Source organism: Enoplosus armatus, chromosome 12 (assembly GCF_043641665.1).
Source record: "Enoplosus armatus isolate fEnoArm2 chromosome 12, fEnoArm2.hap1, whole genome shotgun sequence".
Lineage (NCBI taxonomy): Eukaryota > Metazoa > Chordata > Actinopteri > Centrarchiformes > Enoplosidae > Enoplosus > Enoplosus armatus.
In genome coordinates this window covers 19,342,245-19,367,652 of record NC_092191.1, presented here as the reverse complement: position 1 = coordinate 19,367,652, position 25,408 = coordinate 19,342,245, and the positions used below count along the sequence as shown (strand labels likewise).

The 25,408-nt window shown below is 43.3% G+C and overlaps 1 protein-coding gene across 1 annotated transcript in view; it reads right to left on the bottom strand.

Annotated features, from left to right (window-relative positions):
• The window catches only part of dntt (deoxynucleotidyltransferase, terminal), a 65,808-nt gene that overhangs the window by 28,930 nt on the left and 11,470 nt on the right, over positions 1-25,408 (bottom strand). The window contains exons 4-8 of the mRNA XM_070916239.1: positions 18,776-18,946; positions 15,485-15,556; positions 15,164-15,287; positions 13,496-13,628; positions 6,456-6,558 (exon numbers count right to left, since the gene is read on the bottom strand). Of these exons, the coding sequence (XP_070772340.1) occupies positions 6,456-6,558; positions 13,496-13,628; positions 15,164-15,287; positions 15,485-15,556; positions 18,776-18,946 (603 nt within the window). The remainder of the gene's footprint in view (positions 1-6,455; positions 6,559-13,495; positions 13,629-15,163; positions 15,288-15,484; positions 15,557-18,775; positions 18,947-25,408) is intronic.

Sequence of the window (25,408 nt, the reverse complement as noted above, 5' to 3'; positions counted from 1 at the left end):
CTTCTCCCCGGATGCAGGAGTGTTAAGACGATTAAGATTACAAATTGTCAATTTAATTCCGGCGCCCGGCGTAATTGTTGGGATACTACTCTCCTCTCACTGGCCATAAATCTGCTGCGCTCTCCTTAAAGAGTAATAATTGGGGAGGCGAGTGCAGCGAGCAGCCACTCTGCCTGTCCAGCCAATGACTGAGGTTAATCGCAAAGCATTAAACACCCACTCGGCACGGCCCGAATGGCCGTTACTAAACAGTCCTGCCCGGCCGTCGGAACTGCGCGAGTTAGCAGACGAGGGCGGCGCTCGCCTGAGGGCACCCAGAAAGCAGGTGCTGAGAAATCCGAGGCGGTGACGGTGAAAGAAATCGCCGGCCCCCTCCTCCCTTCTCCTCCTCTAATTATCTTCAGGGGTGGGCTCGTTTGTCGCGCAATTGCAGGCAAAAAAAATTCTCGATGTCACCCTCTGCTGTGCCCCTGCACCGCTCTCCCTCTGCAATTACAGATAACCATTCACCTTCCAATAATAGGCAGGGAGAGGGATTCTTAAAGTTCCCTTTATGTTCAGTAATAGCTTAGCTAAAGGCAGTGACAGTTCCCACTTAGATAATGAGGCCAGAATGACAGCATAAAAGCACTTAAACACTGACTAATCTGAAATTAAAATCCCCGCGAGCCACACTTGAGACAAGTTGTGGGAGAAGGTCCACAACCCATCTCACACATGAGGCCGCGGATGTAGGTCCCCTCTTACTCTGGCAGATATTCCGGCATTTCTTTCAGCCTTCAATCATTTTGATGCCTTCAGAGAAAAGTATTAATTATGGTGACAGTTGCACAGATCATTAAGTGTCTGAATATGGATGCCCTTCGTTCGATGAGGTTCGCGGCCCTCTTTCCTACGCACGCACACACACACACACACACACACACACACACTGTAGTAGAGCCGCTTTCTCTCAGTCTCTCTCTTTCTGTCTGGCACACACATACACTCTCAAATTCAAGCACAAAAACAGGATGTCATGAAGTTGCCTCGTCTCAGCATCGCCGGGGGCTGTTTAGCCCAATAGCGCTCTGTAATCATCCCCCACGCAGCAGGTAATGTCAGCGAGCATCTGAGAGTAAGCTTATTCCAGCAGAACTGTTTACAGAGGGAATTACAGAGGAGGACAGCGGGAAGATAATCTTTCCCCCAAAGCTTCGCCTCTGAGCGCTGAAAATTGTCATCTAAAAGCTGAGCTTTTTATTTATTTTTTTTTCTCGATTTGATTATTTGCTCGGGGTATTTTCTTGAGAGAGCCAGATGAGTGGTCGCAGCAGCCGGCGAGGCCACCTGCACACAGAGGACGGGCACGATGTTGTCAGGGACGCGAGGAGCTCTGATCTCATCTCGCATTCTCTCTGACTCACAGAAAGAGACTTGAAAAACCCGCCTTCAAGTCGCAGATTAGCGCGTGTTAGCCAGGACCGTTTGAACCGCGCTGTGACTTTGATTCAGAGCTTCGCCGGAATGAAAGAGACTCATTGCTGAAATTAAAGTGCGGCAGTTTGTGCGTGTCCCTGTATGTGTGTCCTCTCAATGTCAGTCAAAGTAGCCTTTACCTTTCAGATTTTATTTAGATCTCGAAGCGACTAACTCTGTGTGACTGCAAAATAACCCCGGCTGCGCGGGCAGCTCCGCCTGAATCACTTATTCAACCAAAGGGAAAACCTCTCCGATCCCTAACCACATTGACTCAGACCAAACGCGGAACAATAATGGCGGACGGAAAGCTCAGCCTTCACAAAGCAGCACTTATACAGTATTTAGAGACAGAGATGATAGATGGATGGAGGATGAAACACGGCCCTCTCCATCTCTCTGTTGCTATTACCAGGGCCAAGCTGAATCTCATCTGTCTGCCACAGAAGCTGGTGGCTGACCTTGCCTCTGCCCCCAAGTTATGCTTTCAAAATATCAGCAGGAGGGATGGGGGGAGGGGGGGGGGGATGATGAACCCGTTTTTACAAGGACGTTTCCAGATAGATGTATTTTTAACTCCCTGCAGGCTGAAGAGGGGTGCTGAAGGGGTGGGGGGGGGTGCAGGGACCGCTCACGATATTAGGCCTGAGTGAAGACACGTGGGCCCCCAGGGGCTTGATTGCAGATGACAAGGTTACACGACTTAGAGTCAACCTCCGCTACCTCCACTTAATCACTGTCTCTTGTGTCCTCGTCCCCGCGGACCGGTCCCCTCTGCATCCGCACTCCATCCAGCCTGCCTAGGAGAAAGCTTCCGGTCGTATCACGCCGTCCCTTCCCTTTTAACACCTGCCCCACCCCGCCTAATTCACTGTCTAACATCCATTCTACATCCTTATCCCCCGCACATACACCTCGCTCCCTCTACCTATAGCGAACGTAAGTGGCTGCAAGTGGTAGCGTGCAGTAAGTAGGAGGTAATTATTGTCAGGGTGGACCACTGAAGGAGTGGAGGCATGCGGAGGTGTGGATGGAAGAGGGGACGGAGGGATTTATTTTTAAACCCGGTGATGACAAAAAAGAAGCCGACAGCCAGACTAGACAAGCGCGGCCCTGCTCTTCATCAAACACTTGTCTCCTCTCGTGACCCTCTCCAACTTCACATTTATCTCAGGGAGAAAGCTGTGTTGACAAAGAAAAGTCCTTCTACATCCTCTCCCTTGTTCTTTTTTTTTTCTCCTTTACAGAACGGTCACATGCTGTACGTTTCTTGTAGGTGATATTGTCCATAATGTATTTGCATTGGCTTTTTTTGTAACATGTTGTGTCATCGCTATCAACTGTCTGCATGGCACTGATAGAGACTTAATGTCATCGGTGTGATTGGTGTGTTGTCAACGGACAATGAAGACACACTGCACACACCTGTGTTTGGTCTCGGATTTTATATATTACACAAGATATACTTATCTCTTAATAGAATACAAACATGCCATATTTACATGGAAGAGTTGTATTGGTTGCTGCAGTCATTCCTCACGTCTATAGAGGCCATGAAGTGATTCCAACGTGACTACACTGTAAGAAGTGGAGGGGGGGGAACCACCGGTCTTGTTTTGGGCAAGATGCTTTTTTAAAGTACTGCCTACACAGGAGGCGTTTCAGTGTTTTTCACTTGTCTGTCTGGCGGAACAGCTACGCTTCTATTTTAATCAATACAGCTGTCTGCACAAGCTGTGTTAATGGCTCACATGTCCTTTGCGTTGTAGTGGGCGTTCAATGCAAGGAGCTGCGCCGGTGGGGGCGTGCTGCTTCAGGTGCCGGTGAGGCGATGAAATACGGTCCAGAAAGTCAAGTTAGGGTCACCGAGAAATAAAACCGAAGGCTTATTAGATGTCAAAAACACTGCACAGTGGTTTATAACACAATGACACGGGTCACGAGGTCAACGATAGAGATGTAGTATTCCCATTACAAAGTAATCTACCAGGAATGTCCACATATTTGACTGGCCAACGCAGAGCCCAGTTGAGCCGGGTTCAGAGCCCTCTGCATCGGGACGCATGCATAAAAAGGACCCATTCATTTTATTGAAATGACTAATAACTCAGTCTGCTGATACTACCATCAACTAAACTTTACAATGAATTTCTGACAGGGAAGAAAAGAAAAGCTGGTGATGCTCATCAAGCAAACACGTCAGTCAAACCCAAAATATAAAGAAGCGTATCTTGCTCTCCAGTTCACTCTCAATATCGCAAAAGAGCCTTTTGTACTATGCAAAAAAACTCAAAGCAAAGTGAAACTTGCAGTTTTCATTTGCACAACAGAAACTAATGAGAAACATGTGGAAACACAAAGTTCACGTTCTTGTAAATGATATTATGATAAACATGTGCTTCGAATGTTAATGTGAAATATGTTCAGCTTCAAAGGGGGGCATGAGAGAAAAGGTCTGTAGTGTAAGGAACTACCTTACACTCAAATGGCAAAGTCATTATTCATGGTTGCCTACCAGTTCCATTTATATTGTTATTAAAAGTTGACTTCTTTACTTCTGACTCATGTTCGCCGGTTATCTTACTGCACGTCCAATCAACATTTGTATAACTGAACTTGCAGACATTAAAGTGACTTGGCCTCCACTCTGGGGCTGCATCTATGCATGCACACAACAAAGCTCTTTACACTAACTCCGATGTTTCCCTTTTGTTTAAATGCAAAACGTGCTGTTATTGAAATCTCCATCCACATATAATCTTGTAAAGCCAAAGAGCTGGACGAAGTGAAAGCAGTGAGTGTGACTGAACAAGCTGGACTTCTGTCTGCACAATTGTGATTAAGACCTCAGTTTAATGTAATTTGATAAATGTGTTAACACACACACATACTTTTAATTGGACACTTCAAAAGCGTATTGATATTTGTCACATTACTGTGATATTAGCAGCAAATAATTGTAATTCCTTTGAACACAGCCAATAATTAAACCATTATGTGTATGTAAACAAAGCCCACTATTAACAACGTCTGTCTCTGTGTTTTATCTCTCACTCACACATTTTCTCACTATTCTCACTTTCCGCTCACTTTCTCTCCGCTTTAATCAGCCTCCATCTGTCTGTCTCTCTTCCACATTCACCCTCTCCCTCTTTCTCTCCTCTCACCCACCTCTCCCTTTCGCCCATTTTCCATTAAGGGATCCTTTTTCCATTAAAGGGACTCCAGGGCTGCCGATGGTCCTTGAAAGCCCAGCTAAAAGTTCTTAGAGCAACCTGCTAAATTGCGCCATTTCTCTTTTACCTGATTCTCTTTTCCCCAAGTAAATCGGCAGAACCACGGACCTTTCTCTCCAAGCGTTATAAAAAACGGTTGCTGTGAGTTTCCAAGGACACAGTTCTGAATGATGGAAAAGTGACCAACTCGATTTTATGCCTTATTATGGAAACATGCCACCTCCACTGCAGTCAGAGATGTGTCCTTAAGGCGAGAAGTACTATAAAATTCTTCATATTTTCATCTAGAAAATCTTACAGTGTCCTACCATGACAATGAATGAAAGATTGGCTTTTGGATTTAGGTTATCATCTAAATAGCGCTATCAATTCCGAATCACACAGGAAGTTATGACGGATCAATTCACAGTCACTTTTTCCATCTTTTGTGATTCATTCAAAAAAACATTTGATAGCAGAGCATGCATGCAAAAAATGTCTCTCCTGTTCGATCAGGTTTAGTTCGGTGGTTTCAGCAGTAAGTGGCTTAGGGTCAAGGTAAATCCAAAGACACAAATCACTCTACATCACTGTCTGAGGAGATGCAAAGGAAAATATTAAAGAGTGTTGGGCAGCCCTATAGGTCAGATGAGGACATTTACCATAGAGTCAAAAACACTGTCAGATCAACAGGGGTCACACTAACATAAACACCTGGGTTTGGTCACGCCAGCTATTCGGAAATCCATTACTGCTTAAGCTGTGTGTCAAGTCCATCCTATGTTCTTAGCCACTTCGAGCTAGTGTCAAACTGATGATTTAATAAATCTGCTTTCACCATTAAAACCTAAGAATGTTTTTAGCTAGTAAAGACTTTAGTAATGTGTAAATCTCTTGATAGGAAACATCAATAGCGTCGTCCAATCAAAAGCAATCAACTACGTAAACAGGAAGTTACTGCCACTGGGTTAGGGTTGCATGCAGTGTAATGTTATTGGCGTAGCATTGCAATTTGAGGTATATTGTCTTATTTTTGTGAAATGGACTCCTAGATTACATCATCATTAAATATGTTGACCATACTCCTAATTACCTCTTTCACTCTTCACTCTAAAAAGGTCATGTGTTAACAAGCTAATGTTAACTTTGTCAGTTACATCTGATCGCCAGGGCCTGATCGTATGTGGATGTAACTAATCTCTGCGTGAGACCTAGTCTTTGTGGTGCAACCCGTTTTAATCTAGTGATGCGTAAATCTCCACTTGAATTTATGAAGACACCTGCAATAGATATTACCTCATGGGGTTTGAAATGTCATTATTTTGTACACTTCAGCTTATTCACTTTTTTAAAGAGGAACTACAATTAAAAAGTGATTGATTACGCATTTGGAAACACAGGTGGACCTCAAAGGTTTAGTTTCTTGAAACTCTAAACCAGTCAAAACAATTTAAATGCAAATCAGTGTTCAGACAGTGTTCTGAACTCCTACTTGTCGTAATGTAACACTCGAGAAATACAAAAATTCAGGTTTTTGAGAGGAACCTCTGTTTATTCTGTTATTTTGTCCAGAAAATTGTGCCTTCATGTTTACCATAGTCTTTAATCAATTTATCCAGGAGTTGTTTTTCCAAAATACATTTAAATTAAGTGATTTGGATTCAAACCAATACCGCCTTCTAATTAAATAAGTTGTCGGGAAAGCACAACATTTTATTCTCAAAAGATGGTTCAACATCCTAATTACTTCCCTTAAGTGCAAAAAGAACAAAACATACTTACTTGCTTTTTCAGTCTGTCAATAATTTCGGTTAGTAGCCTGTCCTCCTTCCCCAGCTCAGGCGTGGTCACGATGAAGTCTACGTCATGACCAAACTCCTTCTCCCTGCAGATAAAGACATAGCACTGTTCACTGAGTCTAAGAAATAATGAAAAGAATTATCTTTTAGTCACAGCCCTTAACTGATGAAGAGGGAAGGTGGCAGACGGAGCTATTAAAAGCACAGGCCATACTAATGGCACTGACTTTTTTCATTATTCAAACAAGTAATTTGTCCCAAGTTGTTAAGTGTAAAAGCGCCCTTTTTTGTTGCCTCAGCTGTCAGAGTTTTAACTTTTATGAGAATCATCATTTTCTACTTGGATCAGTGTCATAAAGCAGACCCATATGGAGCCTGACTGCGCTTACACAATGCATTTTCTCCGTCAGCACAACTGCAGGCAAGGTACTGCAAGTGATTATCAAGTGATTATCAGGAGCAGATACAGTGGAAAGCTCAGCAGAGGGGTCCTCCTGCATGTGCTTAAGATATGTACACAAAAGGCATATCAAAGCTTCCGGTCAGACTGATTCTGGAGTCTGAATCAGTTACGTCACACACGTGTTCAAATCACTCCTGCTAAGCTTTGTTTATGCTCGCGTGAAACACCGTGGCGTGTGCGGGGCTGCGAGCGCGCACAGAGGCGTTTGTGCTCAACGTGCTCTCCACTGCAGTATTCTCCGAAACGCCAGGGGGCGTACAAGCAAAACATCCTGTGAAGAAGCATGAAGTCAAGGAGTGTTACCAGAAGAACGCCAGAGACCAAACATGGCCGCACACTCTGCTGTACAGCTCCTCAGTGCAGAGGAAGAATTGGAATAGATTGTAAACTCGTCTATTGTGGACATACTTTATCACCTTTATACCATCCTTGCTATGACAGAAGTCAAGTATTTAGAGGTCAAAACTCCAGCGACACTTGTAGCATATAGGACAACTTCATTGTTCCATCTTAAAATGAAAAGCTTCACATGTGCAGTGGGTGCCTAGTCTCAGAAATTGGGTGGTGCCAGACCACGCGCCGCAACGACTCGCCCAACTTTTGGCTTTATTCAGGACAGTGATGTCTCCATTTCTGGAGATGCAGCTTGAGATGATTGATGTCTGATCGTGTATTTCAGTAGCCCTTTCACACGCAGTGGGTTAGACATATGATTTAAACCATATGACTATGGTTAAGGCAGGTTTATGGTTTCGGGATTGGGATTCCTTTTGTCACGTCAAGTGAGATCTGTTCTCAACTGGATTCAAACTGTGTCCTCACTGAAAACTTGTTTGAGGACAACACTGTCAAGAGTAGGCTGAGGAAAATGTAAATTCATGCCATTTGATTATCAAAATCTTATGAATCTGAATGTCAAATAAGTATGTTTAGCCCGGTGGGAATTTGCAACGCTTCCAGCACCATCTATTTCACGAGAAATCTTTTTTAGTCGCTTTAGTAAACAACAACTACATGCGACCCACAAGACAGAAGTGCTTAATTTTACTAATGAATGTTTAGTTGCAAAAATACCGTTACTTGTAACTTCTAAAACACACTGTGACAGGAAGTGAAATATTTCCTGGAAGGTGAAATCGATGTGTGCACATCTCCTGTCCTTGAAAGCACATCTATATTTATATATTTGTGCTTTGAAGGTCATGAGAGGAGCTGATTTGAGTGGCTATTACTGAAGCCCGCTCCAACTCCGCCTGCTGATAATGTATTCCTCCTGTTAGTGAAATATTCATCCCGCTCCAGCCAGTTCTCCAGATTGGTCCGTGCTGTGCCAGGGTTGCATATGCACCTCCAGTCAACACAATTACAGGAACAGCTGGCCACATTCAGATTACAACCGGATTATAGTGAAGCTTGTTGACTTCAGTGGCTCAAGTTTCCTGAGAAAGTCTCGATAATTCAAATGATCAAAGAAACGTGTATCTGGCTTTATTTGCATTTAGTTTGGTCTGCTTGTCGGCATTCGAGCAAGACAACGAGAAAATGGTGGCTTCAAAAAAACAGTGAGAAGCTCAGCTGCATTGGAAACTGCTCCAATGTGTAAATACGAGAGTGAATGTGTTTGTATGTGTGTGAGCCCTGTGATGGACTGACCACCTGTCCAAGGTGTCCCACTGCCTTTCACTCAAATGCATGCTGAGGCAGGATGACTCAAACCGCAGTCAGACGGAACGCTGAAAAGAAACAGTGGGTTCCTGTGATTATAGCAGCCTCGACGGTCGTGAAAGTGAGAACAATGCAGACACAAAACACGCGCAGCAAACACCATCCTCGAGCGCTGACGTTGCCCCGCAAATGACAGAAGCCTCCCCCTGCCAGGCTGTGGTCCGCTCGAGTTGGCTGCCGCCTCGGCTTTGGCCCGCGCCGGCGCTACCTGCCAAAAGGCCAGGCGTCATTTCAAACTGATCACCACCCGACACCCACTCGCACACGCGCACTCACAAACCTCTTGTTAAACAATAGGAGGAATCATGTAGAAGGTAAGCGATGGTGTCACAGCCAACAACAAAGCGATGCATGACAACGAATGTCGGGGGCGACAGAAGCCTCGGCTGCCACGAGGCTCCGCGTTTGATCGTTCCTTGCCGCCTCCAGCAAATGGGACGGCAGCGAGAGAGAGGAACATTAAAGGAACGGAGAGCGGCCGTGAAAGGCTTGTGGGAGAGCTTCAAGGGTCACCGTGGCTAATTCGGGGAGCAAGGAAGTATTAGAAAACAGCCATTAGAGCTCCACAAGGCGTGATGATGTTAATGGCTAGCGTTAGTGGCAGAGAGCATGTACCCCTGTGGTATTAACAGAATGAGTGTCTGGCCTACAGGTTCACTCAGCAGATGCTGCTTTAGTCACAGCCATTTCATTTACACTGCGACTGTATGTGATTTATTCTCTTTCTAAAATAATAGAAGAAGACGAAGAAGTGGGAGTACTCACTTCCACACTAGTGTTTATACTCAGTGGCATTTATGTAGGCCTTTATGTGAAACCTTGACACTTCTTTAATGAGTGGAGTGGTAGGACACAGCTATTTGAGACTGCATCTCAGATTTCCATCTGCTGAATGAGCAACTCCCCTCCGAACCTTCCAACACTCTTAATTGGCAACGCTGAGAATCCACAACACTTCCAGCTTGTAGCGCGCTCAAGTTGTTAAGTGAATCTCGCTGCTAGCCTCTGCTGCGCTGGCAAAATTCAGTCGAGTGCACTGCATAAATGTGTGCCGTGAATAGCAAAAAGAAAAAAAACCAAAGTGGGGGGAGAGAGAGAGAGAGACAGAGTGATTATCAGCATAAATTCAGTTTACCTCCAATCAGAGCTTAAAAAACAGCCTGATTTTGTCGAACACTGGTTGTGTGTGTGTGAGGGGCTGACAAGGGAATTGGTGGTTATTTCAGGAGAAGACACCGTGGCGTTACATTTTCCAGCTCCTTCCTGATTGCACCGCAGCATTAGTATGTGTTGGGTCTGTGCAGATGCCTCTTCTGGTTCAACCCCAGTCAGCAGAAAAAGTAGACAACAGCAGGTCAGGCACATTCTCCCGAGCAAAGAGGGTCTTTTTCTTCTTTTTCTTCTTCTTCTTTTTCTTCTTCTTCTTCTTCTTCTCTTCCTCTAATGGTGCAGAGTTCCGAACACCGTTTTTCTTTAGCATTAGGCATCCACTCCTGCTCTGGGGGAGATAACGCCGGGAAGATTCGGCTGAAAATATTAGCTTTGATGGACTGTTAACACACTGTGCACAGCAACACCGCCAGTGTTTCTTTCAATTTAGTGCGACTCGGAGCAAAGCAGTTGAATCCAGCCAGTCTACTATTTTATTGCGTGAGGGAAAATGCTGAATTATTAATTCTTTCTGCACAAAGCCTATAAAATATACATGGTTATTTACAAATTTGTGTGGACGACAGGGCGACAAGTATAAATAATACAGATGTGGGAAGTGTTGCTGCTGCTGGAAATTTCAAAGGAAGCATTCATCTGCAGGAAGGAGAGAGTTCACTTAAAAGTAGCTGGTCAGGGAAACAGGTTCGTGCAGGCCCATGCATTACTTCACCTTGTATCTCACTTGCGATCGGAGTTTGCTGCCAACACAGAAAAACAAGGTGATAATCAGGGAGATATAACATAGAAACAAGAAAAAGCAGCGAGTGCGTGGGCTATACCTCAGCATCAGACAGCTTGTTTTGCTCTTTCCCCTGCGAGCTGACAATAGAGTTGCTTTTAAAAATCCTGAATCCCTGAACTAAACTGATAAGGATTACTTATCTCGGGTGTTGTTCGAAGGAAACAATGCAGCGGGGCTTGGCCCCCGTTTGAGGATTTGAGAGCAGACACCATTGCCCCCCCTCATCAGTGTCACTTTGAGTCGTATTCCAGACAATCTGATGTTAAATAAGATCCACAGCGGGGACTCGCCGGCTTCACGCCAAAATAAATACAGTGCTCCGCTGACACCCCGTGAGCCTTTCACACACTGTGGTGGTGGAAGCTGTATTTTCAAGCCTAATCTATTTTTAATCCTCCCCCCCAACAAAACCGCTTTAAGACTTGTCACCCGCCTTCCACAGCTGTCCTTTCAATAAGGCTAATGTCAGTGGCATCAACAAATCCTCGCCATGCTGTTTCCCTCTGAAGTGCATGACAGCTTGAGTGTACTGGAGCACGGCGCTCATTCCGTGGAACTTTTGGGAGCCGAGTTGCGTCTTTGTGTATGTTATCCAGAGATGAAAGATTTGCCAGAGCCGAGCATGTCTATTTAAAGAGGTATATAGTATGTGTATTTTGACAAGGGCTATCGGCTGGAAAGATGAAGCTAATGAGAGACTCTACATCACGCTGGAAATTATAGGTAATTAAATCCAGCTTTGACAGGACTTTGGAAGGGAACATTTTCAGATATGTCACACTGAAGAGAATTAGTGGATTATTAGTGGTGCTGCTGGCATCTTGGAGAGCATACAAACTATTTTGGTGTAATAGGCCTTATACCGCCTCCCGCTGTGTTTAAACCATGTCTAGAGAATCTGCTATTCAACAAGATAAAGGTAAATTACTTACTTACTGACTTATAATGTACAAGTCATCGTTCTTCAATTATAGCTCTGCATGATTCCAATTAGGTCTCACGTAATACTCCCCAAGCCTGCTCCAAATATGAGATGACAGTAAATGTGTGCTTCATCTCCCCGAGTTTAGAGCCATAAAAGCTCTCTCATAGGCCCCTTTACGCTTTGCAGCAGACTCCAGGCCCATAAATCTTGTGCTGTTCCTCCCCTTCATTCTTGATGTTAACTATCCATGATGCTCTAATCACTTTCCTCATCTCTTTTACCACATCTTCCCCTTGAGGAGCAGTTATTTACATAATCAGATATCATTCCAGCTGTCATTTATCCTTTTGAAGATTAGAGATATTGGATTTTTTTTTCTCTTGATGCTGTTTGATACTATCTTTACTCGGGAAAGTTGTGGACCTATAACCACAGAGACAAATTAAATATACACACACCGTGGTCCAGGCGTCAAAGCGGGACTCTGTACCTTTGAAAGGAGAAATAACACAATCTTGCTCTTAGGGATGAAAAGTTGAATTCATAAGCAGTAAAATGCGCCTTTGCTCAATTCAATACGCACAGGGGTTTTACTGCCACAGCCTTAGTTGGTTTGGTATGACCGGTAGCTTATGGTGGCTATAATGTTAGCAAACCTTAGGTAAATATTGCTTTATAATTCACATTACTGAATCACTTTGTGACTTTGTAGCTGTGTCCCAAACAGTTTTGGACAATAATGCATTACTTAGTAACGTGTTAGAGTAATGTGATGTCTTTTTTTCAGTGGTGAGTAGTGAGTAGTGTAAGAAATTACAATTTGAAATTCAATAGTGACATTACAGTTACCAATAAAGCTCCATAACCTCGAATTTGGGGCTCAGCTTGTTTGCTGTTTTACCGTTTGATTGAGGGTTGGTTTCAGTTTTGTCTATCGGCGGTCAGTTAACAGACTGGTCCAGTAGATGGTCCAAAAAGGGAGTATATCATGTGTCACTCAAATTAGTCAGTAAGTAGGCTAAAAAAAACCTGGATTTCTGAGCGTGCTGTTGTCTTCCACAATGCAATGCACAAAAGAAATGGAGGAACTACTCACAGGATCAAGATCAACAAGATCAAAACTAAATGTAGATGGTGGTGAAAAAATTCAAGGAACTCTTCAGAGAACGAAAAAGAACTTCACTTCACTGTCTCTTTGTCAAGTTTAACTGACATTCTAAAGTCGCAGTTCATCATCTGGAGCTTCAACAATAAACTGTGTTGACTGCATATGTTAATTCATTGAATGAATGAATTGACAAACTGGAATATGGTAGAATACAACACACAGCGAAAAGGGAAACTTTCACAAGAGTTTAAGAGAAAAAAGGGAACTCTGTTTGTAGCCCAAGCAATATTAAAGACCATCAGCTAAGCTGTGGCAGCCCTGTCACCCCTGTCGAGAGGCAAGCGCCCGTCCTTACTGCCAGACTGCTTTTGAATTATTTACCACGCACGCCACTGGTTATGGCTGGATTTTTACAACCCCACAGATCGGGAGTGCTCTACGCGTACTCAGGCACAAAGCACCGCACATAAAAATAAAAAAAAAGCAGCACAAAGAGGTGGCAACGGAGGGAGGCGCCAGCTGTGAGCAAATAGTTGCACTTAGTAGGTAGCTTTACAAGAGCACTCCCCGTGCACTCGAAATTGACAATAGAGTGCATTTCAGGGTCTTAATGTAAACGCAATACTATGTTGGGAATGACCTGTGCACTCAAGAGTCCGTTTTTTATGATCAAGAACAAAAAGATCATGAGATCTAATGCTACTACCCCCACACACAAGGATGAGGATTCAAGCAGACCCCAAAATTAGTTTGACATTAGTGGAAAAAAAAGAAAAAATGCAGGATAGGACGTGCTGTTCTATTTCAACTACCATATGAACGCTGAAAGGAGGAGACAAGTCTTGTACCTGCGAAAGCCACCTGTCAGCGCTAGTATGCCGTCCGGTGTGATCACATGGACAGCTTCGTCAATAATGTTCCTCAGGGCTCGGGCCTCTGCTTTACTGACAGCCCTGGAGATGTCTCCGTAATGCAGGAAACCTGCGGGGAAAAGATCACGTGGTTATTAGTCTGGGAGCCAGCCATCAATCATAGCCATTAGCTCTGGGGAAGAGGAGAGTCGGGGTGAATTAAAAGTAAAGTAAAATGATATGTTCTGCCGGCTGATAGAAGGCGACAAGCGGTGCACGCCTGCTGCAGACACAAGAGGATTACAGCCACCGTAGATACTGAGCTAAATTGTGATTGATGGACTGATGGGTATCTTGTTGATTTCATGCATCTCACTTTGTATTTTCTTATTTTTATGTGCTACATAAAAATCGTTACTTCTCCTTTCCTTCTTTTAGGCCAGACGGAGCTACGCCGGCAATTAATTACACAATCTTTAATGATATTTCTGTCTGTGCGGCAATAAAATAAATTCATGTTTCAATACAGTGGAGAGATCAGGGTTCAAACACGTTTTCCATGTCAAAAGCTGGCATTTCTCTGCACGCGGCAGAGACTGCAGTGTTCTGAATGATGGATTATGGCCAGTTTGATGAAGATGTCTGTCAGCACAATGCATTATCGGATGGAGTTTCAAACTGAATGGGAACCTGCGAGCTGTGTAATATAATGTTTTGAATTACCACCTCATGCAGTGCCACAGTATATGCACCCAGCAACATCCTGAGCAGCAGAAGAAGCCGAGGAAATGATGCAGACTAATGAAAAGCTACATATCAGTATTTCCCTTTGAGACATTTAACCACGTACGTTAAATGCGCTGTGGGATTTCTATCACTGACAACAATTGAGGCTGATGTTACTTACGTGTGCGGATGCTCCTACATTGCTGCGTTCCCGTTCACTCAGCTATTCCTTTCAGAGTTGGGCACTGCATCACCTCAGAGAATAATCACTGCAAAATATGCTCTAATCTATAACTTCTTGTACAGCAGTTCCTTCATTCTCCATCCTGTTTTTTTTTACCAAATCATTATTTGTTTGTTTTTAGCCACACTGGTGGCAAAACAGCTAGTCCACCACTTTGGTCCAGAATTAAAATATCTTAAAATGCATCTGTAATTAAACTGAATAAGCGTAAAGCAATGAAGGACGATTCCCCACAGAAATATTAACCACCCTTACAAATACCTCTAACGTGCGAAATAAATCATAGCTCTCCCACTGTAAATCAGCGACCCCTCGCTGTCTTTGCCTTGACGGCCCTTTCTGCCCAGCTGACTGATGAGAGCTCATGGGAATTCCACTCCAAGCGCCCCCCCCCCCCTCATCACAGTCACTATTCACAGATTTTTATTAAAAATTCCCCTGCTGCCTTTTCCATCGTGTTTTCACTGTAAACTCCCTGCTGGTCACATCATGTCACACATTACAGATAAAGCCTTACATAAGGAGGCTCCTATGGGACCGAGAAGAACAAAAAAAATCCCAAATGACATGCAGCCCCCCCCTGGAGAAATGTAACGACTAGGTCTTTGAGTCTTTCTTGGGAGCAAACTCGAGTTGAAATTTTCAGTCTATAATTTGTGGAGTGGCAGAGAGGAGATGGGGAGATGTTGATGTACCACTTTGTTGCATCCGGTTTAGATGAATGCTGGGGTCTGCCAGAATGTCGCTGAATGAGCGCAGCCCTCTGCGGTACCACTTCTCAGCCGTCTTAGGTCCAACCCCAAACACACTTGTGAACAGCTGGCAGGAAACGAGGTAAGAACGTAATCAAGAAGACATGCTCTGAAAATGACAGGCTCTTCTCAGAAGAGGATAGCATTCAAAGTTTGGAAGAGCTTTATGTCCTTTAGAGATAGCTAATGCAAATCACTTTCACAGCAATTTCAAAGCAGCAACGCGGAGACAGCAAACGATGGAGTTGTTTTTCATCCACTGACCTTTAGCGTTTGATACCTTTCATCAGAGAGTATTTTCTCGACATCAAACGAACGGCCACATTGAAGGATCTCCTGCAAAACATAAAAGTAGATGTTATTATTAAGAAAAGCGCTGTTGGTGTCAGCATCGGCATGTTTTCCCCTGGTTTCTGTTCCATCAGCAATTAACAAATGGCCCCAAATTGCTGCTCATTTGGAAACAGTTTCACACTTAAATCAGGTGCTCCTCATTTCCATTTCTTTTCAAGAAATAACGACTTTGTTGTTGTGAAACCTGGGATTAATACCGGTTTTATGGCATTCATAAAAAGCCCAAGGTAATGTTTTCCCCAGCTTCTATTGTTTGCTCTGAAACAACTTTGTTCCGCGTTTAATTGTCTGCTGCTCTCAGCAGAGCACCGCTAATTTGCTGGTCACATTTTAACTGTCTTCATTATGTGAGGACATAAAATCAGGCAGCATTTATCTAATTAATATCGGCCATCTTCCATGGGAGAATTGTAAAAGTTTTTTAGTGTTGACAATGAGTCCGTACATTTGTGTTTTACAATAAGTATGTGTGTGCATTTTAAGCTTGAGCATGACGGGATGACATCTGGATCAATGAACCAGTGAGCCTAAGATCCAGACTGTGAGTACAGTGCAGTACAAAGCAGCCTTCACTGCTCAATGGTGCATCCACCCGTCCACCTCTGCTTTTCAACCCTCAAGCTAAGGCCAACCTCAAACGCAAGGATAATGCTTCAACACACTCCCTGCTCCGGGGAAGACACACTTCTTCGCATGCACAACGTCTCTCACGCACACAAGGAAAACATACACTGACTATTCATCCCCAACTCTGCCTCAGTGCTCCCAGACTTTCATGTCAGTAGGTTTATATCTTTTCCCCACTTTGGATGTTCAGTCAGCAGCGAGTGCTGCTGACAGAGTGTCACTCCGATGTTCACAGGCACATCAAGCGTTTTGTTTTTACTCTGTTTGGTTTCACTTTGTTTTTCGTGTCATGTCATTTTCTTGTTTTGAGCCACGATCGTTTTTTAAAGAGACAACCTAGCGGGAAAAAAAAAAAAACATCTGAATCATGTAAGAACAACAGGGAGAGGTCATTCACAGGCAGTCTAATTTGGTCTCCCGAGACATTTGTGTTATTTTGTTTAATGAATCTGCCTCAGTGCTGACAGATTTGACAGACTTGGAAACTGAGACCCGCCGTGTGTACGTTAGGTTTAATGTGTCGGAGGGTCGGACTGCAGAGCTCACCTTGTTCTCCGACAGGGACTCGGCGTTCTCTCCAAGAAAACACTTCATGACACTTTCCCTGACAACTCGCCATGATTTCTGCCCTGAGACTGTAGGTGAGGGAATGATTGCCAAGTGACCCAATGAGACTCTTCTTCACAAAGGCGAGATAAATTTGTGTGATGCCTGTCAGTGTGTGTGTGTGTGTGTGTGGCAAGTTTGGTTAGCGTGTCTGTCTGGGACTTGAAACTTCAAAACTATTTTTGATATCTGTTTTGAAAGATTAAACTCAACATTGAATTTTTTTAACCTTCAACAACTCACGGCAAATGTGTTCTGCAAGATGAAATTCCACTTCGTTGTCAACTCCAGGAAGCATATTTGTGCAGATTGGTATTGTTAGGAGAAGAAAGATTCAGCTACATTCTTCTTGACAGCAGCACTGAGACACTCTGCACATAATTTGAAGGAATACTCCGTGGAGAGAAGAAGAGTTTGTACCTTGCTCCCTCACAGAGGGCAGCAGCTTGAAATTCTTTTATTTCTCAGGACATTAAAATGTTAAATGCTCACGATGAGTCAGCTGGTGATGAGTCTTGGTGGGTAATGATGTTTTAACCACTGATTGATTGGGCTGAATGATTATGGCTGGATGTACTCGAGATTTTATCTTAAGCTGTCACTTTAGCATTTGTCTTACATTATTACGTGCTTTACAATTTATATTAGGTTGTGTGTATTTTGTGTCTTGTGTCTTAGTCTGTGTATGCTCTTTAGCTCTGTAGTTCAGTCTGACTGCAAATTTCCCCTTTGAGACAGAAAAGTTCAAGTTGAAAGTTGCAGTCAGCTTGGATTCACAACAGTTAGAGCGGATTCTAACGGCTAGCCAGAGTCACAACATAAAAACACATAAAAAAAAGTCAAACTTCAGTATATGGTCAGTTTGTAGACTCATAGTTCTCCCCAACAAAGCTAAATGCACTACTTCTCGTTCCTTATAGCCAGAGGTACCTTATTTAGAGCTTTTGTTTGTTTGTTTTGTTTTCCATGAAAAGACCAAAATTGTCTTTCAATACTTTCTGACTTCCCTACCTCTGTCTGTGGCACTAAACCCAGAGCCCACTGGTTCTGAATGAGGACTTAAATCTTGTTTTTTAAATGTTCAATCATTTCCTAAAACAGTTGGGCACTGTAGTTTTATACAAACATTCCTCAAACTGGAGTAAATAGTGCATTTGTTGGGGACTATTTTCATCTGCGAATGAATAAACATTTGGTGTATTAATTCGTATGTGGGATTGACTGAAGTGCTTGCTCATGGTGGGAACCGTTGGGTCTCTGTAATAATATTATAAAGAGTCGGTCTAGACCTGCTCTATTTGTAAAGTGTCATGAGATGACTTTTGTTGTGTGTGTTGTGATGTGGCGCTATATAAATAAAATTGAACTGAATTGAACTGAGGGGCTGCATAAAGGGTCAGTATAAGATAAATAAGGACTTTTTTGAACTGTGAATCATGCAAAGCTGCTCTAATGGAGTCCCAGAATAAAAAATAGAATAAAAAGAGCACAAATGAGTATAATATGGGACCTTTAAACGAGCATCCTGCTGGTTTTGAGTGTTTTAGCTCATTAATCACATATCCCATGCATTTCCAAAAGTATTTAGATTGACTTTCTCCCTTCAAGGCAGCCACTGATCTTAGATCATTTCACAACAGTGAAAGCTGTGAAAATCAAATTCAAGAGACCTGAAAGTTGTGTGGTGAGAGAGGTAATCCATCACAGTTTTAATCAATTATTTATTGTTTGCACACACTCTCCTTGTTTAAAAATTCGAGTCATCCTCTGAAAACTTTGCGTTCACAAGCTATGTTGTCAGAAAATCAAATCCAGCAGACAAAGAACGAGCAATCATGGATGTTGATAACAAGCATTTCATGCTTTAATGCTTTAAAAAGTTTGTTCTCCTCGCCATTTAAGTATGGCTGCCCAAATGAAGTGCTGTGGATTCATGACAACACTACTCTGAATACAGCTGGGCCTTACCTCTATGACTGCCTTACTGTGTTCCCCCAGGCAGGGCAGGTCCTGAGTGGCCCCCAGGCACTTCACTGCCCAGGGCAGACTCTTCAGAACAGATGCAGCTCTCCTGAAGGCCAGGCATGGACCCTCGATCTCGTTGAACTCATAGCTCTCTGCCAGCACTTCAAAAGCATCCTATGGGGAGAGGAAGGCAAGGACAGGTGAAGGGAGAAAGTAGAATAATGTCGGAGAGAAGATACAATAACTTTGCACCTGTGAGACATTGTATACTAAGCATTATAAGGCAGGCTAATTATTTAAAGCGTTTAAACAAAGGAAAGACAGAGAAAAGCGAGACCAAAGATGTGTGAGGTGTGCATTCACATGTGAGATGCACTGACCCGTACAGGAAACCAGACAGGGAACGCAACTCCCTCCAGTTCCTTCCTCCTTCCTTCATCACTCCTCTCTGTCCCTGTCCCTGTCACTGTACAGTAGGACGTGCCGCAGAGACATTACATAGGCTGGCAAACACCTGACAGGAACCTGTCATTTTCCACTTGTTCGCAACGGGCTCCCCAGGGGGGCAGCCATGGACTCTCCCTTTACAAAGGCAACATGTTCAAACGCTCAAATAGGCTGCAGTCAGGATCATGGAATGAATGAATCTCCGAGAGAGCATACAGAGAGCACGCAAGTCTGCCAACTCCACACAATCCTGAACCAACCCCCCCCCACCACCACATATACACACACAGCTCTACGGAGCATCTTAGTGTTTTTCAGCTCATTGTTTTGGTTTCACAACCCGCAGCTTTACTGTTTTCATTCACTCTCACAGTTCTCATGAGCATTGTTTCCCGACACAGCTGTTTTCAGCGAAAAGCTCTAAAAAGCTCATGGTGCGCTACATGCTTAGCAGCTAAAGAGCTAAAGAGCCAGGAGTTGATGGAGACAAACAGAGCTATTAGAGTGAATATTGGACTTACGTGTGTTGAGTGGCCAGAAACATGACTCGACATGAATGCTAATAGGCCTTTTCACGGAGAACAATAACGTAAACCACGGTTCTGTTCTGTTCAAGTGATCAAGTAAGCCAAGACAGCGTGGCAGTGAGCCAGCATGTGCAAAACCACTCAGGCGTCATTAATTGTATTATTTACACCTGTGCCTACTATGACAAGTCAAAATGTCTGCTGTGAAAAAGGGCTCCGGGGGTCTGCCGGATGTGTGAAGAGGCAACTGTTAAACTTAAGAAGGTGATATTTCAATGTTGTATTGCTTGTTCAATGTTCAATGTTCAAGTGAGTCACACTCATGACCACTAAGTCAAGGACATTTACATTTATCATGATGCTGTATTGCCACACCACCAATGCGATTGCTCTGAGTAGATATAATGATGGCAATTTATATCATATAAGCCACAACTACAAAAAAATTATAATATCACAGTAACTAACATACAGCTCTACAGACTACAGGATTCTATTATAAGAACATTTTTGAGTCATTTACATTCACAAATTAACCAATGGATTGTTATTGGACTTCAAGAGAATGAAGTGAAGAAAGCATTTCATGAAACACTGTCACACTTTCGGATATTGGCATGCAGCTGAACATTTGGCACAGCGTTCAGCTGGACCGCTTCACGGTTTGTGCTGCAGCTGAAGTGATGAGCTACTGTTGCGGAACCAAGTGGAGGAAAACATGCCGCCACGGGAGAGCTGGATCATCAGTATAGCCATTCATTAGCTGAACAGTTAATATTTTTCATGTGGGCTACGACAAAACATTTCATATGAGATTCTGAATGAGTCTGAGTCTGAATGTCTCTGAGATGGAGCAGGCTGGTGCGGTGAGGAAAAAAGAGCTGCAGGTGGGTGTTGTGCCTGTAATAATATGAGAACTCCCATTATTTCTAATAGGCAGCACTTTCCTGACAAATTGAGGTAGTTTCTATTGAAGGAAGAAGATGGAATTCTCTGAAATAAAGTGCCAGGTATAATTCTTCCTACTCAGCCACCAGCTTAAAAACAAAAAAAGACGTCAACAATAAATGGTCATAAAAAGTACCGTACAGTATGTGAACATTCACTCTAACGACTCAAAAAATATTTGTGCAGCACATCTAAAATTTCGTGGAAAAGTGATTTGATACAATTATCACATTTCACTCATTTATAGAAGCACATCAGACAAAATGCTAATGTGTCGCTGCATGAAAGTCCTCAGAGTATTCTTCCTGCCAAAACCCCTACACATTTTGTGTTATGTGGTTGTTTAAATGAGGGAAATGTGATAATTGCATTATGACATTGTTTTTTAGTTGGGTTTTTTTTTTTTTCAAATTGTTGATGTGCTATCTCACTATGTAGTTTTAATTTGTTGTGTTATTACACTACACGCCTCCCACATAAGTTCTTTTCCAACCCACAAATTGTATTATTAGCTGCAAAGAAGAGACAGCCATCTTGACATTTGTCTTCTTTTTAGAAAACCGATTGTGGTAGACTTAAACCCTCAACCTTTTTTCTACCTTCTTTATTCGAATTCAGTGTATCGATGTGGAATATCATATATGTTAAGTCCATTTCTATATAACAACAATAATATCATATACTCTTCATTGTTGTTACTCTACACCGTGTAAGTCTAATGGCAAGGTTATGCTCGAAGAGGACTAGTCAGCTCTGCACACCTAGCCAATCACTACATGAAGTGGGGGTGATTGACGGATTGCCAGTTTTGGAAATAACAGAAATTGTTGGAATCAGCCCCCCCCCTCCTTAAATTCCATCATTTCAGATGCATGCAGTCTGGCCCATACATTATGGACTTGCCTTTGGTATTCCTTCTCTCTTATCCAATTGAATCTGTAGGCCAACAGATATATTTTCAGTTGGTTTTATTCTAGTATATACGCAGTATTATATTTGTGTACAAACTGGGAATGTATGTCGTATGTCATGAAATGCATACAAAAATTAATTTGAAGTGTATAAGTGATATTTTACCAAGATATGCGCATAAATATAAATATATCCAAGACACACGCGATGATTATGTCATGCAACTGCTGAGTTAGGGTACTGGCACCTTTTTTGGTCCAATTCAGGCACTGCTGAGGACAACTGAGACAATCTTCTCTAAAACATGAGAAAGCACAAGGAGTTTAGATATTAGTCAGTTATAACTCGTGACATTTGGGTCAGTATTTCATATTATGCTAACTCTAGCATGCTGCCACTCAGCCCTTTTATGTAAAGCATGAAACAGTTATGTTTAAGAAGAAGACAATAACTGAAATACACATCAGTGAACTTCCGTATGGCATATAAAACCAGTCTGCCCAGTGCCTGAGGGTCACATACTGAAAGCCAGTACAGAAACAAAAGCTGAGGAATTATAAATCCATGCCCTGGACTTGATGCAGCCCAACGTGACCAGAGCTCAGGACAGACTCGGACGTATTCATGCTTTCGTTTCCTCTCCTCCAGCCGAGCCGTGATGTGAGGTCACTACACCACCCGCAGTCCTGTGCAGACATGCAGCCTCAGGTCAGTGAGCAGTAGACTTTCGTCTGGCTCACCCAGGAGACGCACTGACCCGTTTCCTACAGCACATGGAAAGGGAACGACTCTTTACATCCCAGCAAACACACACACACAGCTGGGCTGTCTTCACAGCATGCGACAAATGTTGGAAGCAAGCTTGTAATTGGATAGGTGGTGGGGCACGCTTGTGTTGTGCAAGTGTTTAGTGTGCAGGATGTGTTACAAGTAATTTGTCTAGATGTGTTTTGGGTGTACTGGTTTGGGATTCCTGGCACCTCATTAATAAGCACAGGGTAAACTATGGATTACCAAAAATAGATAATCCATACACAGTATGCAGTAGTATAAGTCTTGTTCTGTGAGCCCAACACCAGTGAGTGCATGTAGTAAAACCCCTACACAACATTCACACGTTTATGTTCTTAAATTGGAGTCACCTACAGGAACAACCGAGGTGCATATTAATGTTTAAACAATCTAATGATAAAGCTGCAGGACCTTCCTGTTCCTTTACCTAAGCTAAGCTAACCACAATCCTAGACTCATTTCTCTACTGAAATCACAGAGATTCAAATTCTCTAATAGAGCCACTGTACGCCACATGCGCAGCATCAAACGGCAGGCAAAGTTAGCAACGAGCTAGTGAACAAAGTGGAGCATTTAGCAGCTAAGGAGCCAGATATTTCCCTTAAGAGTTGATGGAGACCAAAACAGAGATAAATGGAGAGTGAATATTGGACGAGAACTACGACTCCAAATGAATGCTAATGTTGCTCTGTGTGTGCTGGATGTGTAAGATTGCTAACACAATCGTCATATCATCTGTGTCAATATTGTGTTTACACATTGAGTGGCCACGAGTTATGATTATTGCAGGTTTAACTCCTGGGGGCAAACTTCCCAAAAGGCTGGTGTATTTCTTTAAATCAAATTTCATATTCATCATATTTTCTTGATACTAGTGGAGTGACGTAATTGCATTATTGCTTCTTGGTGCAAAATCACACTCAAGCAGAACACCCAATTATAACTGTGTCACCTGTGGGAAAACTGGATTTTAAGACCTTACACACAGACACACACTCTCTGCAGCCAGTCTGTCAACTGTCATGTTGTCTTTGCAGCTGCATGGAGGCAGAGCTGCGGGCTCAAAAACCCACTGTGCATATGCGATCACCTAATTAATGAGGATTTAAGGCTGGTAGGGGGACTTGGTGCGCAGGGACGTTGATATAGCGTGCCGATTTACCCCCCGCCACCGGATATCACGGCCATGCCTGCGAGTCATGTTCGCACAGCAGCCCGCCTCGCTGCATGTGCAAAAAGAAACCATGAAAGGAGGTCAGAGAACCCACTGAGAAGACTTTTAACTGGATTAACAGCTAGGAGATGGATTTTATCCATCCCATATCTAATGAATAAATTGTGGACATTATTCTGGATTATTTTCTTCGTGTAATTTTAAGGTTTACCTCAGACGAAGAAAAGCAGTTTGTTTAACTTTTGTTTCTACGAACACCTTCGAAGGAAAGTTAAAGGCATTATGATATGAAATCTAACAAGAGGTTGTCAGAGAAAAAGTATTAAAACCTATATACATCCTTCCAAAACACTTCAACCACACAAGTACTGAACAAGCACTGTTTGACCCATTTCTGAAACTTATAGCCTTTTGTTTGTTAGCTCTTTAATTTGAGAATGTTAACTCCGCTGGGGGATGGAGGGGATCAATTTGATGCATTTAAGGTTCAGTGCTTCCATATCATCCGTGGTGTTGCTCCTATCAATACCTTGGAGGCCTTGTGCTGAAGGGAAACAAATTCAGAATGTTTAGCGCTTTCTCTCTGTACCTCTTTCTCTCGCTAACTCTTTCTTTCCCTCCCTTATTAGTCAGCAAGCTGAGTGTGCTTGTGTTTGTTGGTTTGTGTGTGTGTGCGTGTGTGTGTGTGTTGCCATCAGAGAAAAGGCATTCGATGCTGCACATCAATCAGCCAAGACACAAATGTCAATTTTTGTGTCGGCGTACGTCAGGCTTATGGTGAAATTATGACAGCAGAAGACTCATGGCTAAGCAGATTTAAAAAAAGAGGGGGGGTGGGCTTGACTTGACGGTGTGGATTTCCCAGTCGCAGCAAGAGCAAGACAGCAAGAGACAACAAGAGTGAGAGAGAGAGGAGGGTGTGGTGGGGGGGCTAGGCGTTAGACATAACAAAAGGGCAGGGAGAGGTGGTATGGGAGTGAAAGAGAGTGAGGCGGGGGAAAAAGAGGGAGCAGGGATGAATAAATCAATAGTGCATGGCTGTGGAATAAAGGGCTGCTGCCAAGTGTGTGATTGACACCTCACTGGGGTGCTGTTGCTGAGATGATGCTCATCCCCTCTTCCTGATCCTGACACCTCTCTGCACCACCTACTTCCTCCTTCCTTCACCAGCACACCCTGCTGGCCCCCAGATGCGCCTCTCCTCCCCTCGTTCCAGAAATCATCGCAGGTTGTTTCCTTCGACACTTCCTCTGTCTGTCTCTACGCGCACAGTCGGATGCACAAAGAGCAAGCATGTTCTCAAAAACACAGCGGTGCACATACAATCACTCACACACGGATACACATACACAACCATTAAAGCCACCGGGTGTTTGCCTCACTACATGCTATCATTGTAAAACAAATGGGTATGGTTGGTCAAATAAAAAGTTTTTTGGTAGTGGTGAAAATTGGCAAATTGCATGTGTTTATTGTTTGTCCTTGGGTAAGGCTACTAAAACAAGCTATGGTTTCCATTTCAAATGTTGCTGGGTCATACAAATACAGTATACACATAAATCCAGATGTTGCACAGCCCCATTGTGCTAGGATTGCGCCTCATCATCTGTTGCAGTTGTTCACGTGATTAGCTTAGCTTAGCATAAAGACTGGAAACAGAGGGAAACAGCTAGCCTGGCTCTGTCCAACGTTCAAAAAGACGCTCACCAGCACCTGTAAAGCGTAAACGTTGTATCTTGTTAGTTAAATCCATACACAAATGGACAACTTGTGGTTTCACGAGGAGTTGAGTGCTGTAACTTTTTCTTGGCAAACGGTGGCCGGGTGCAGTGACCT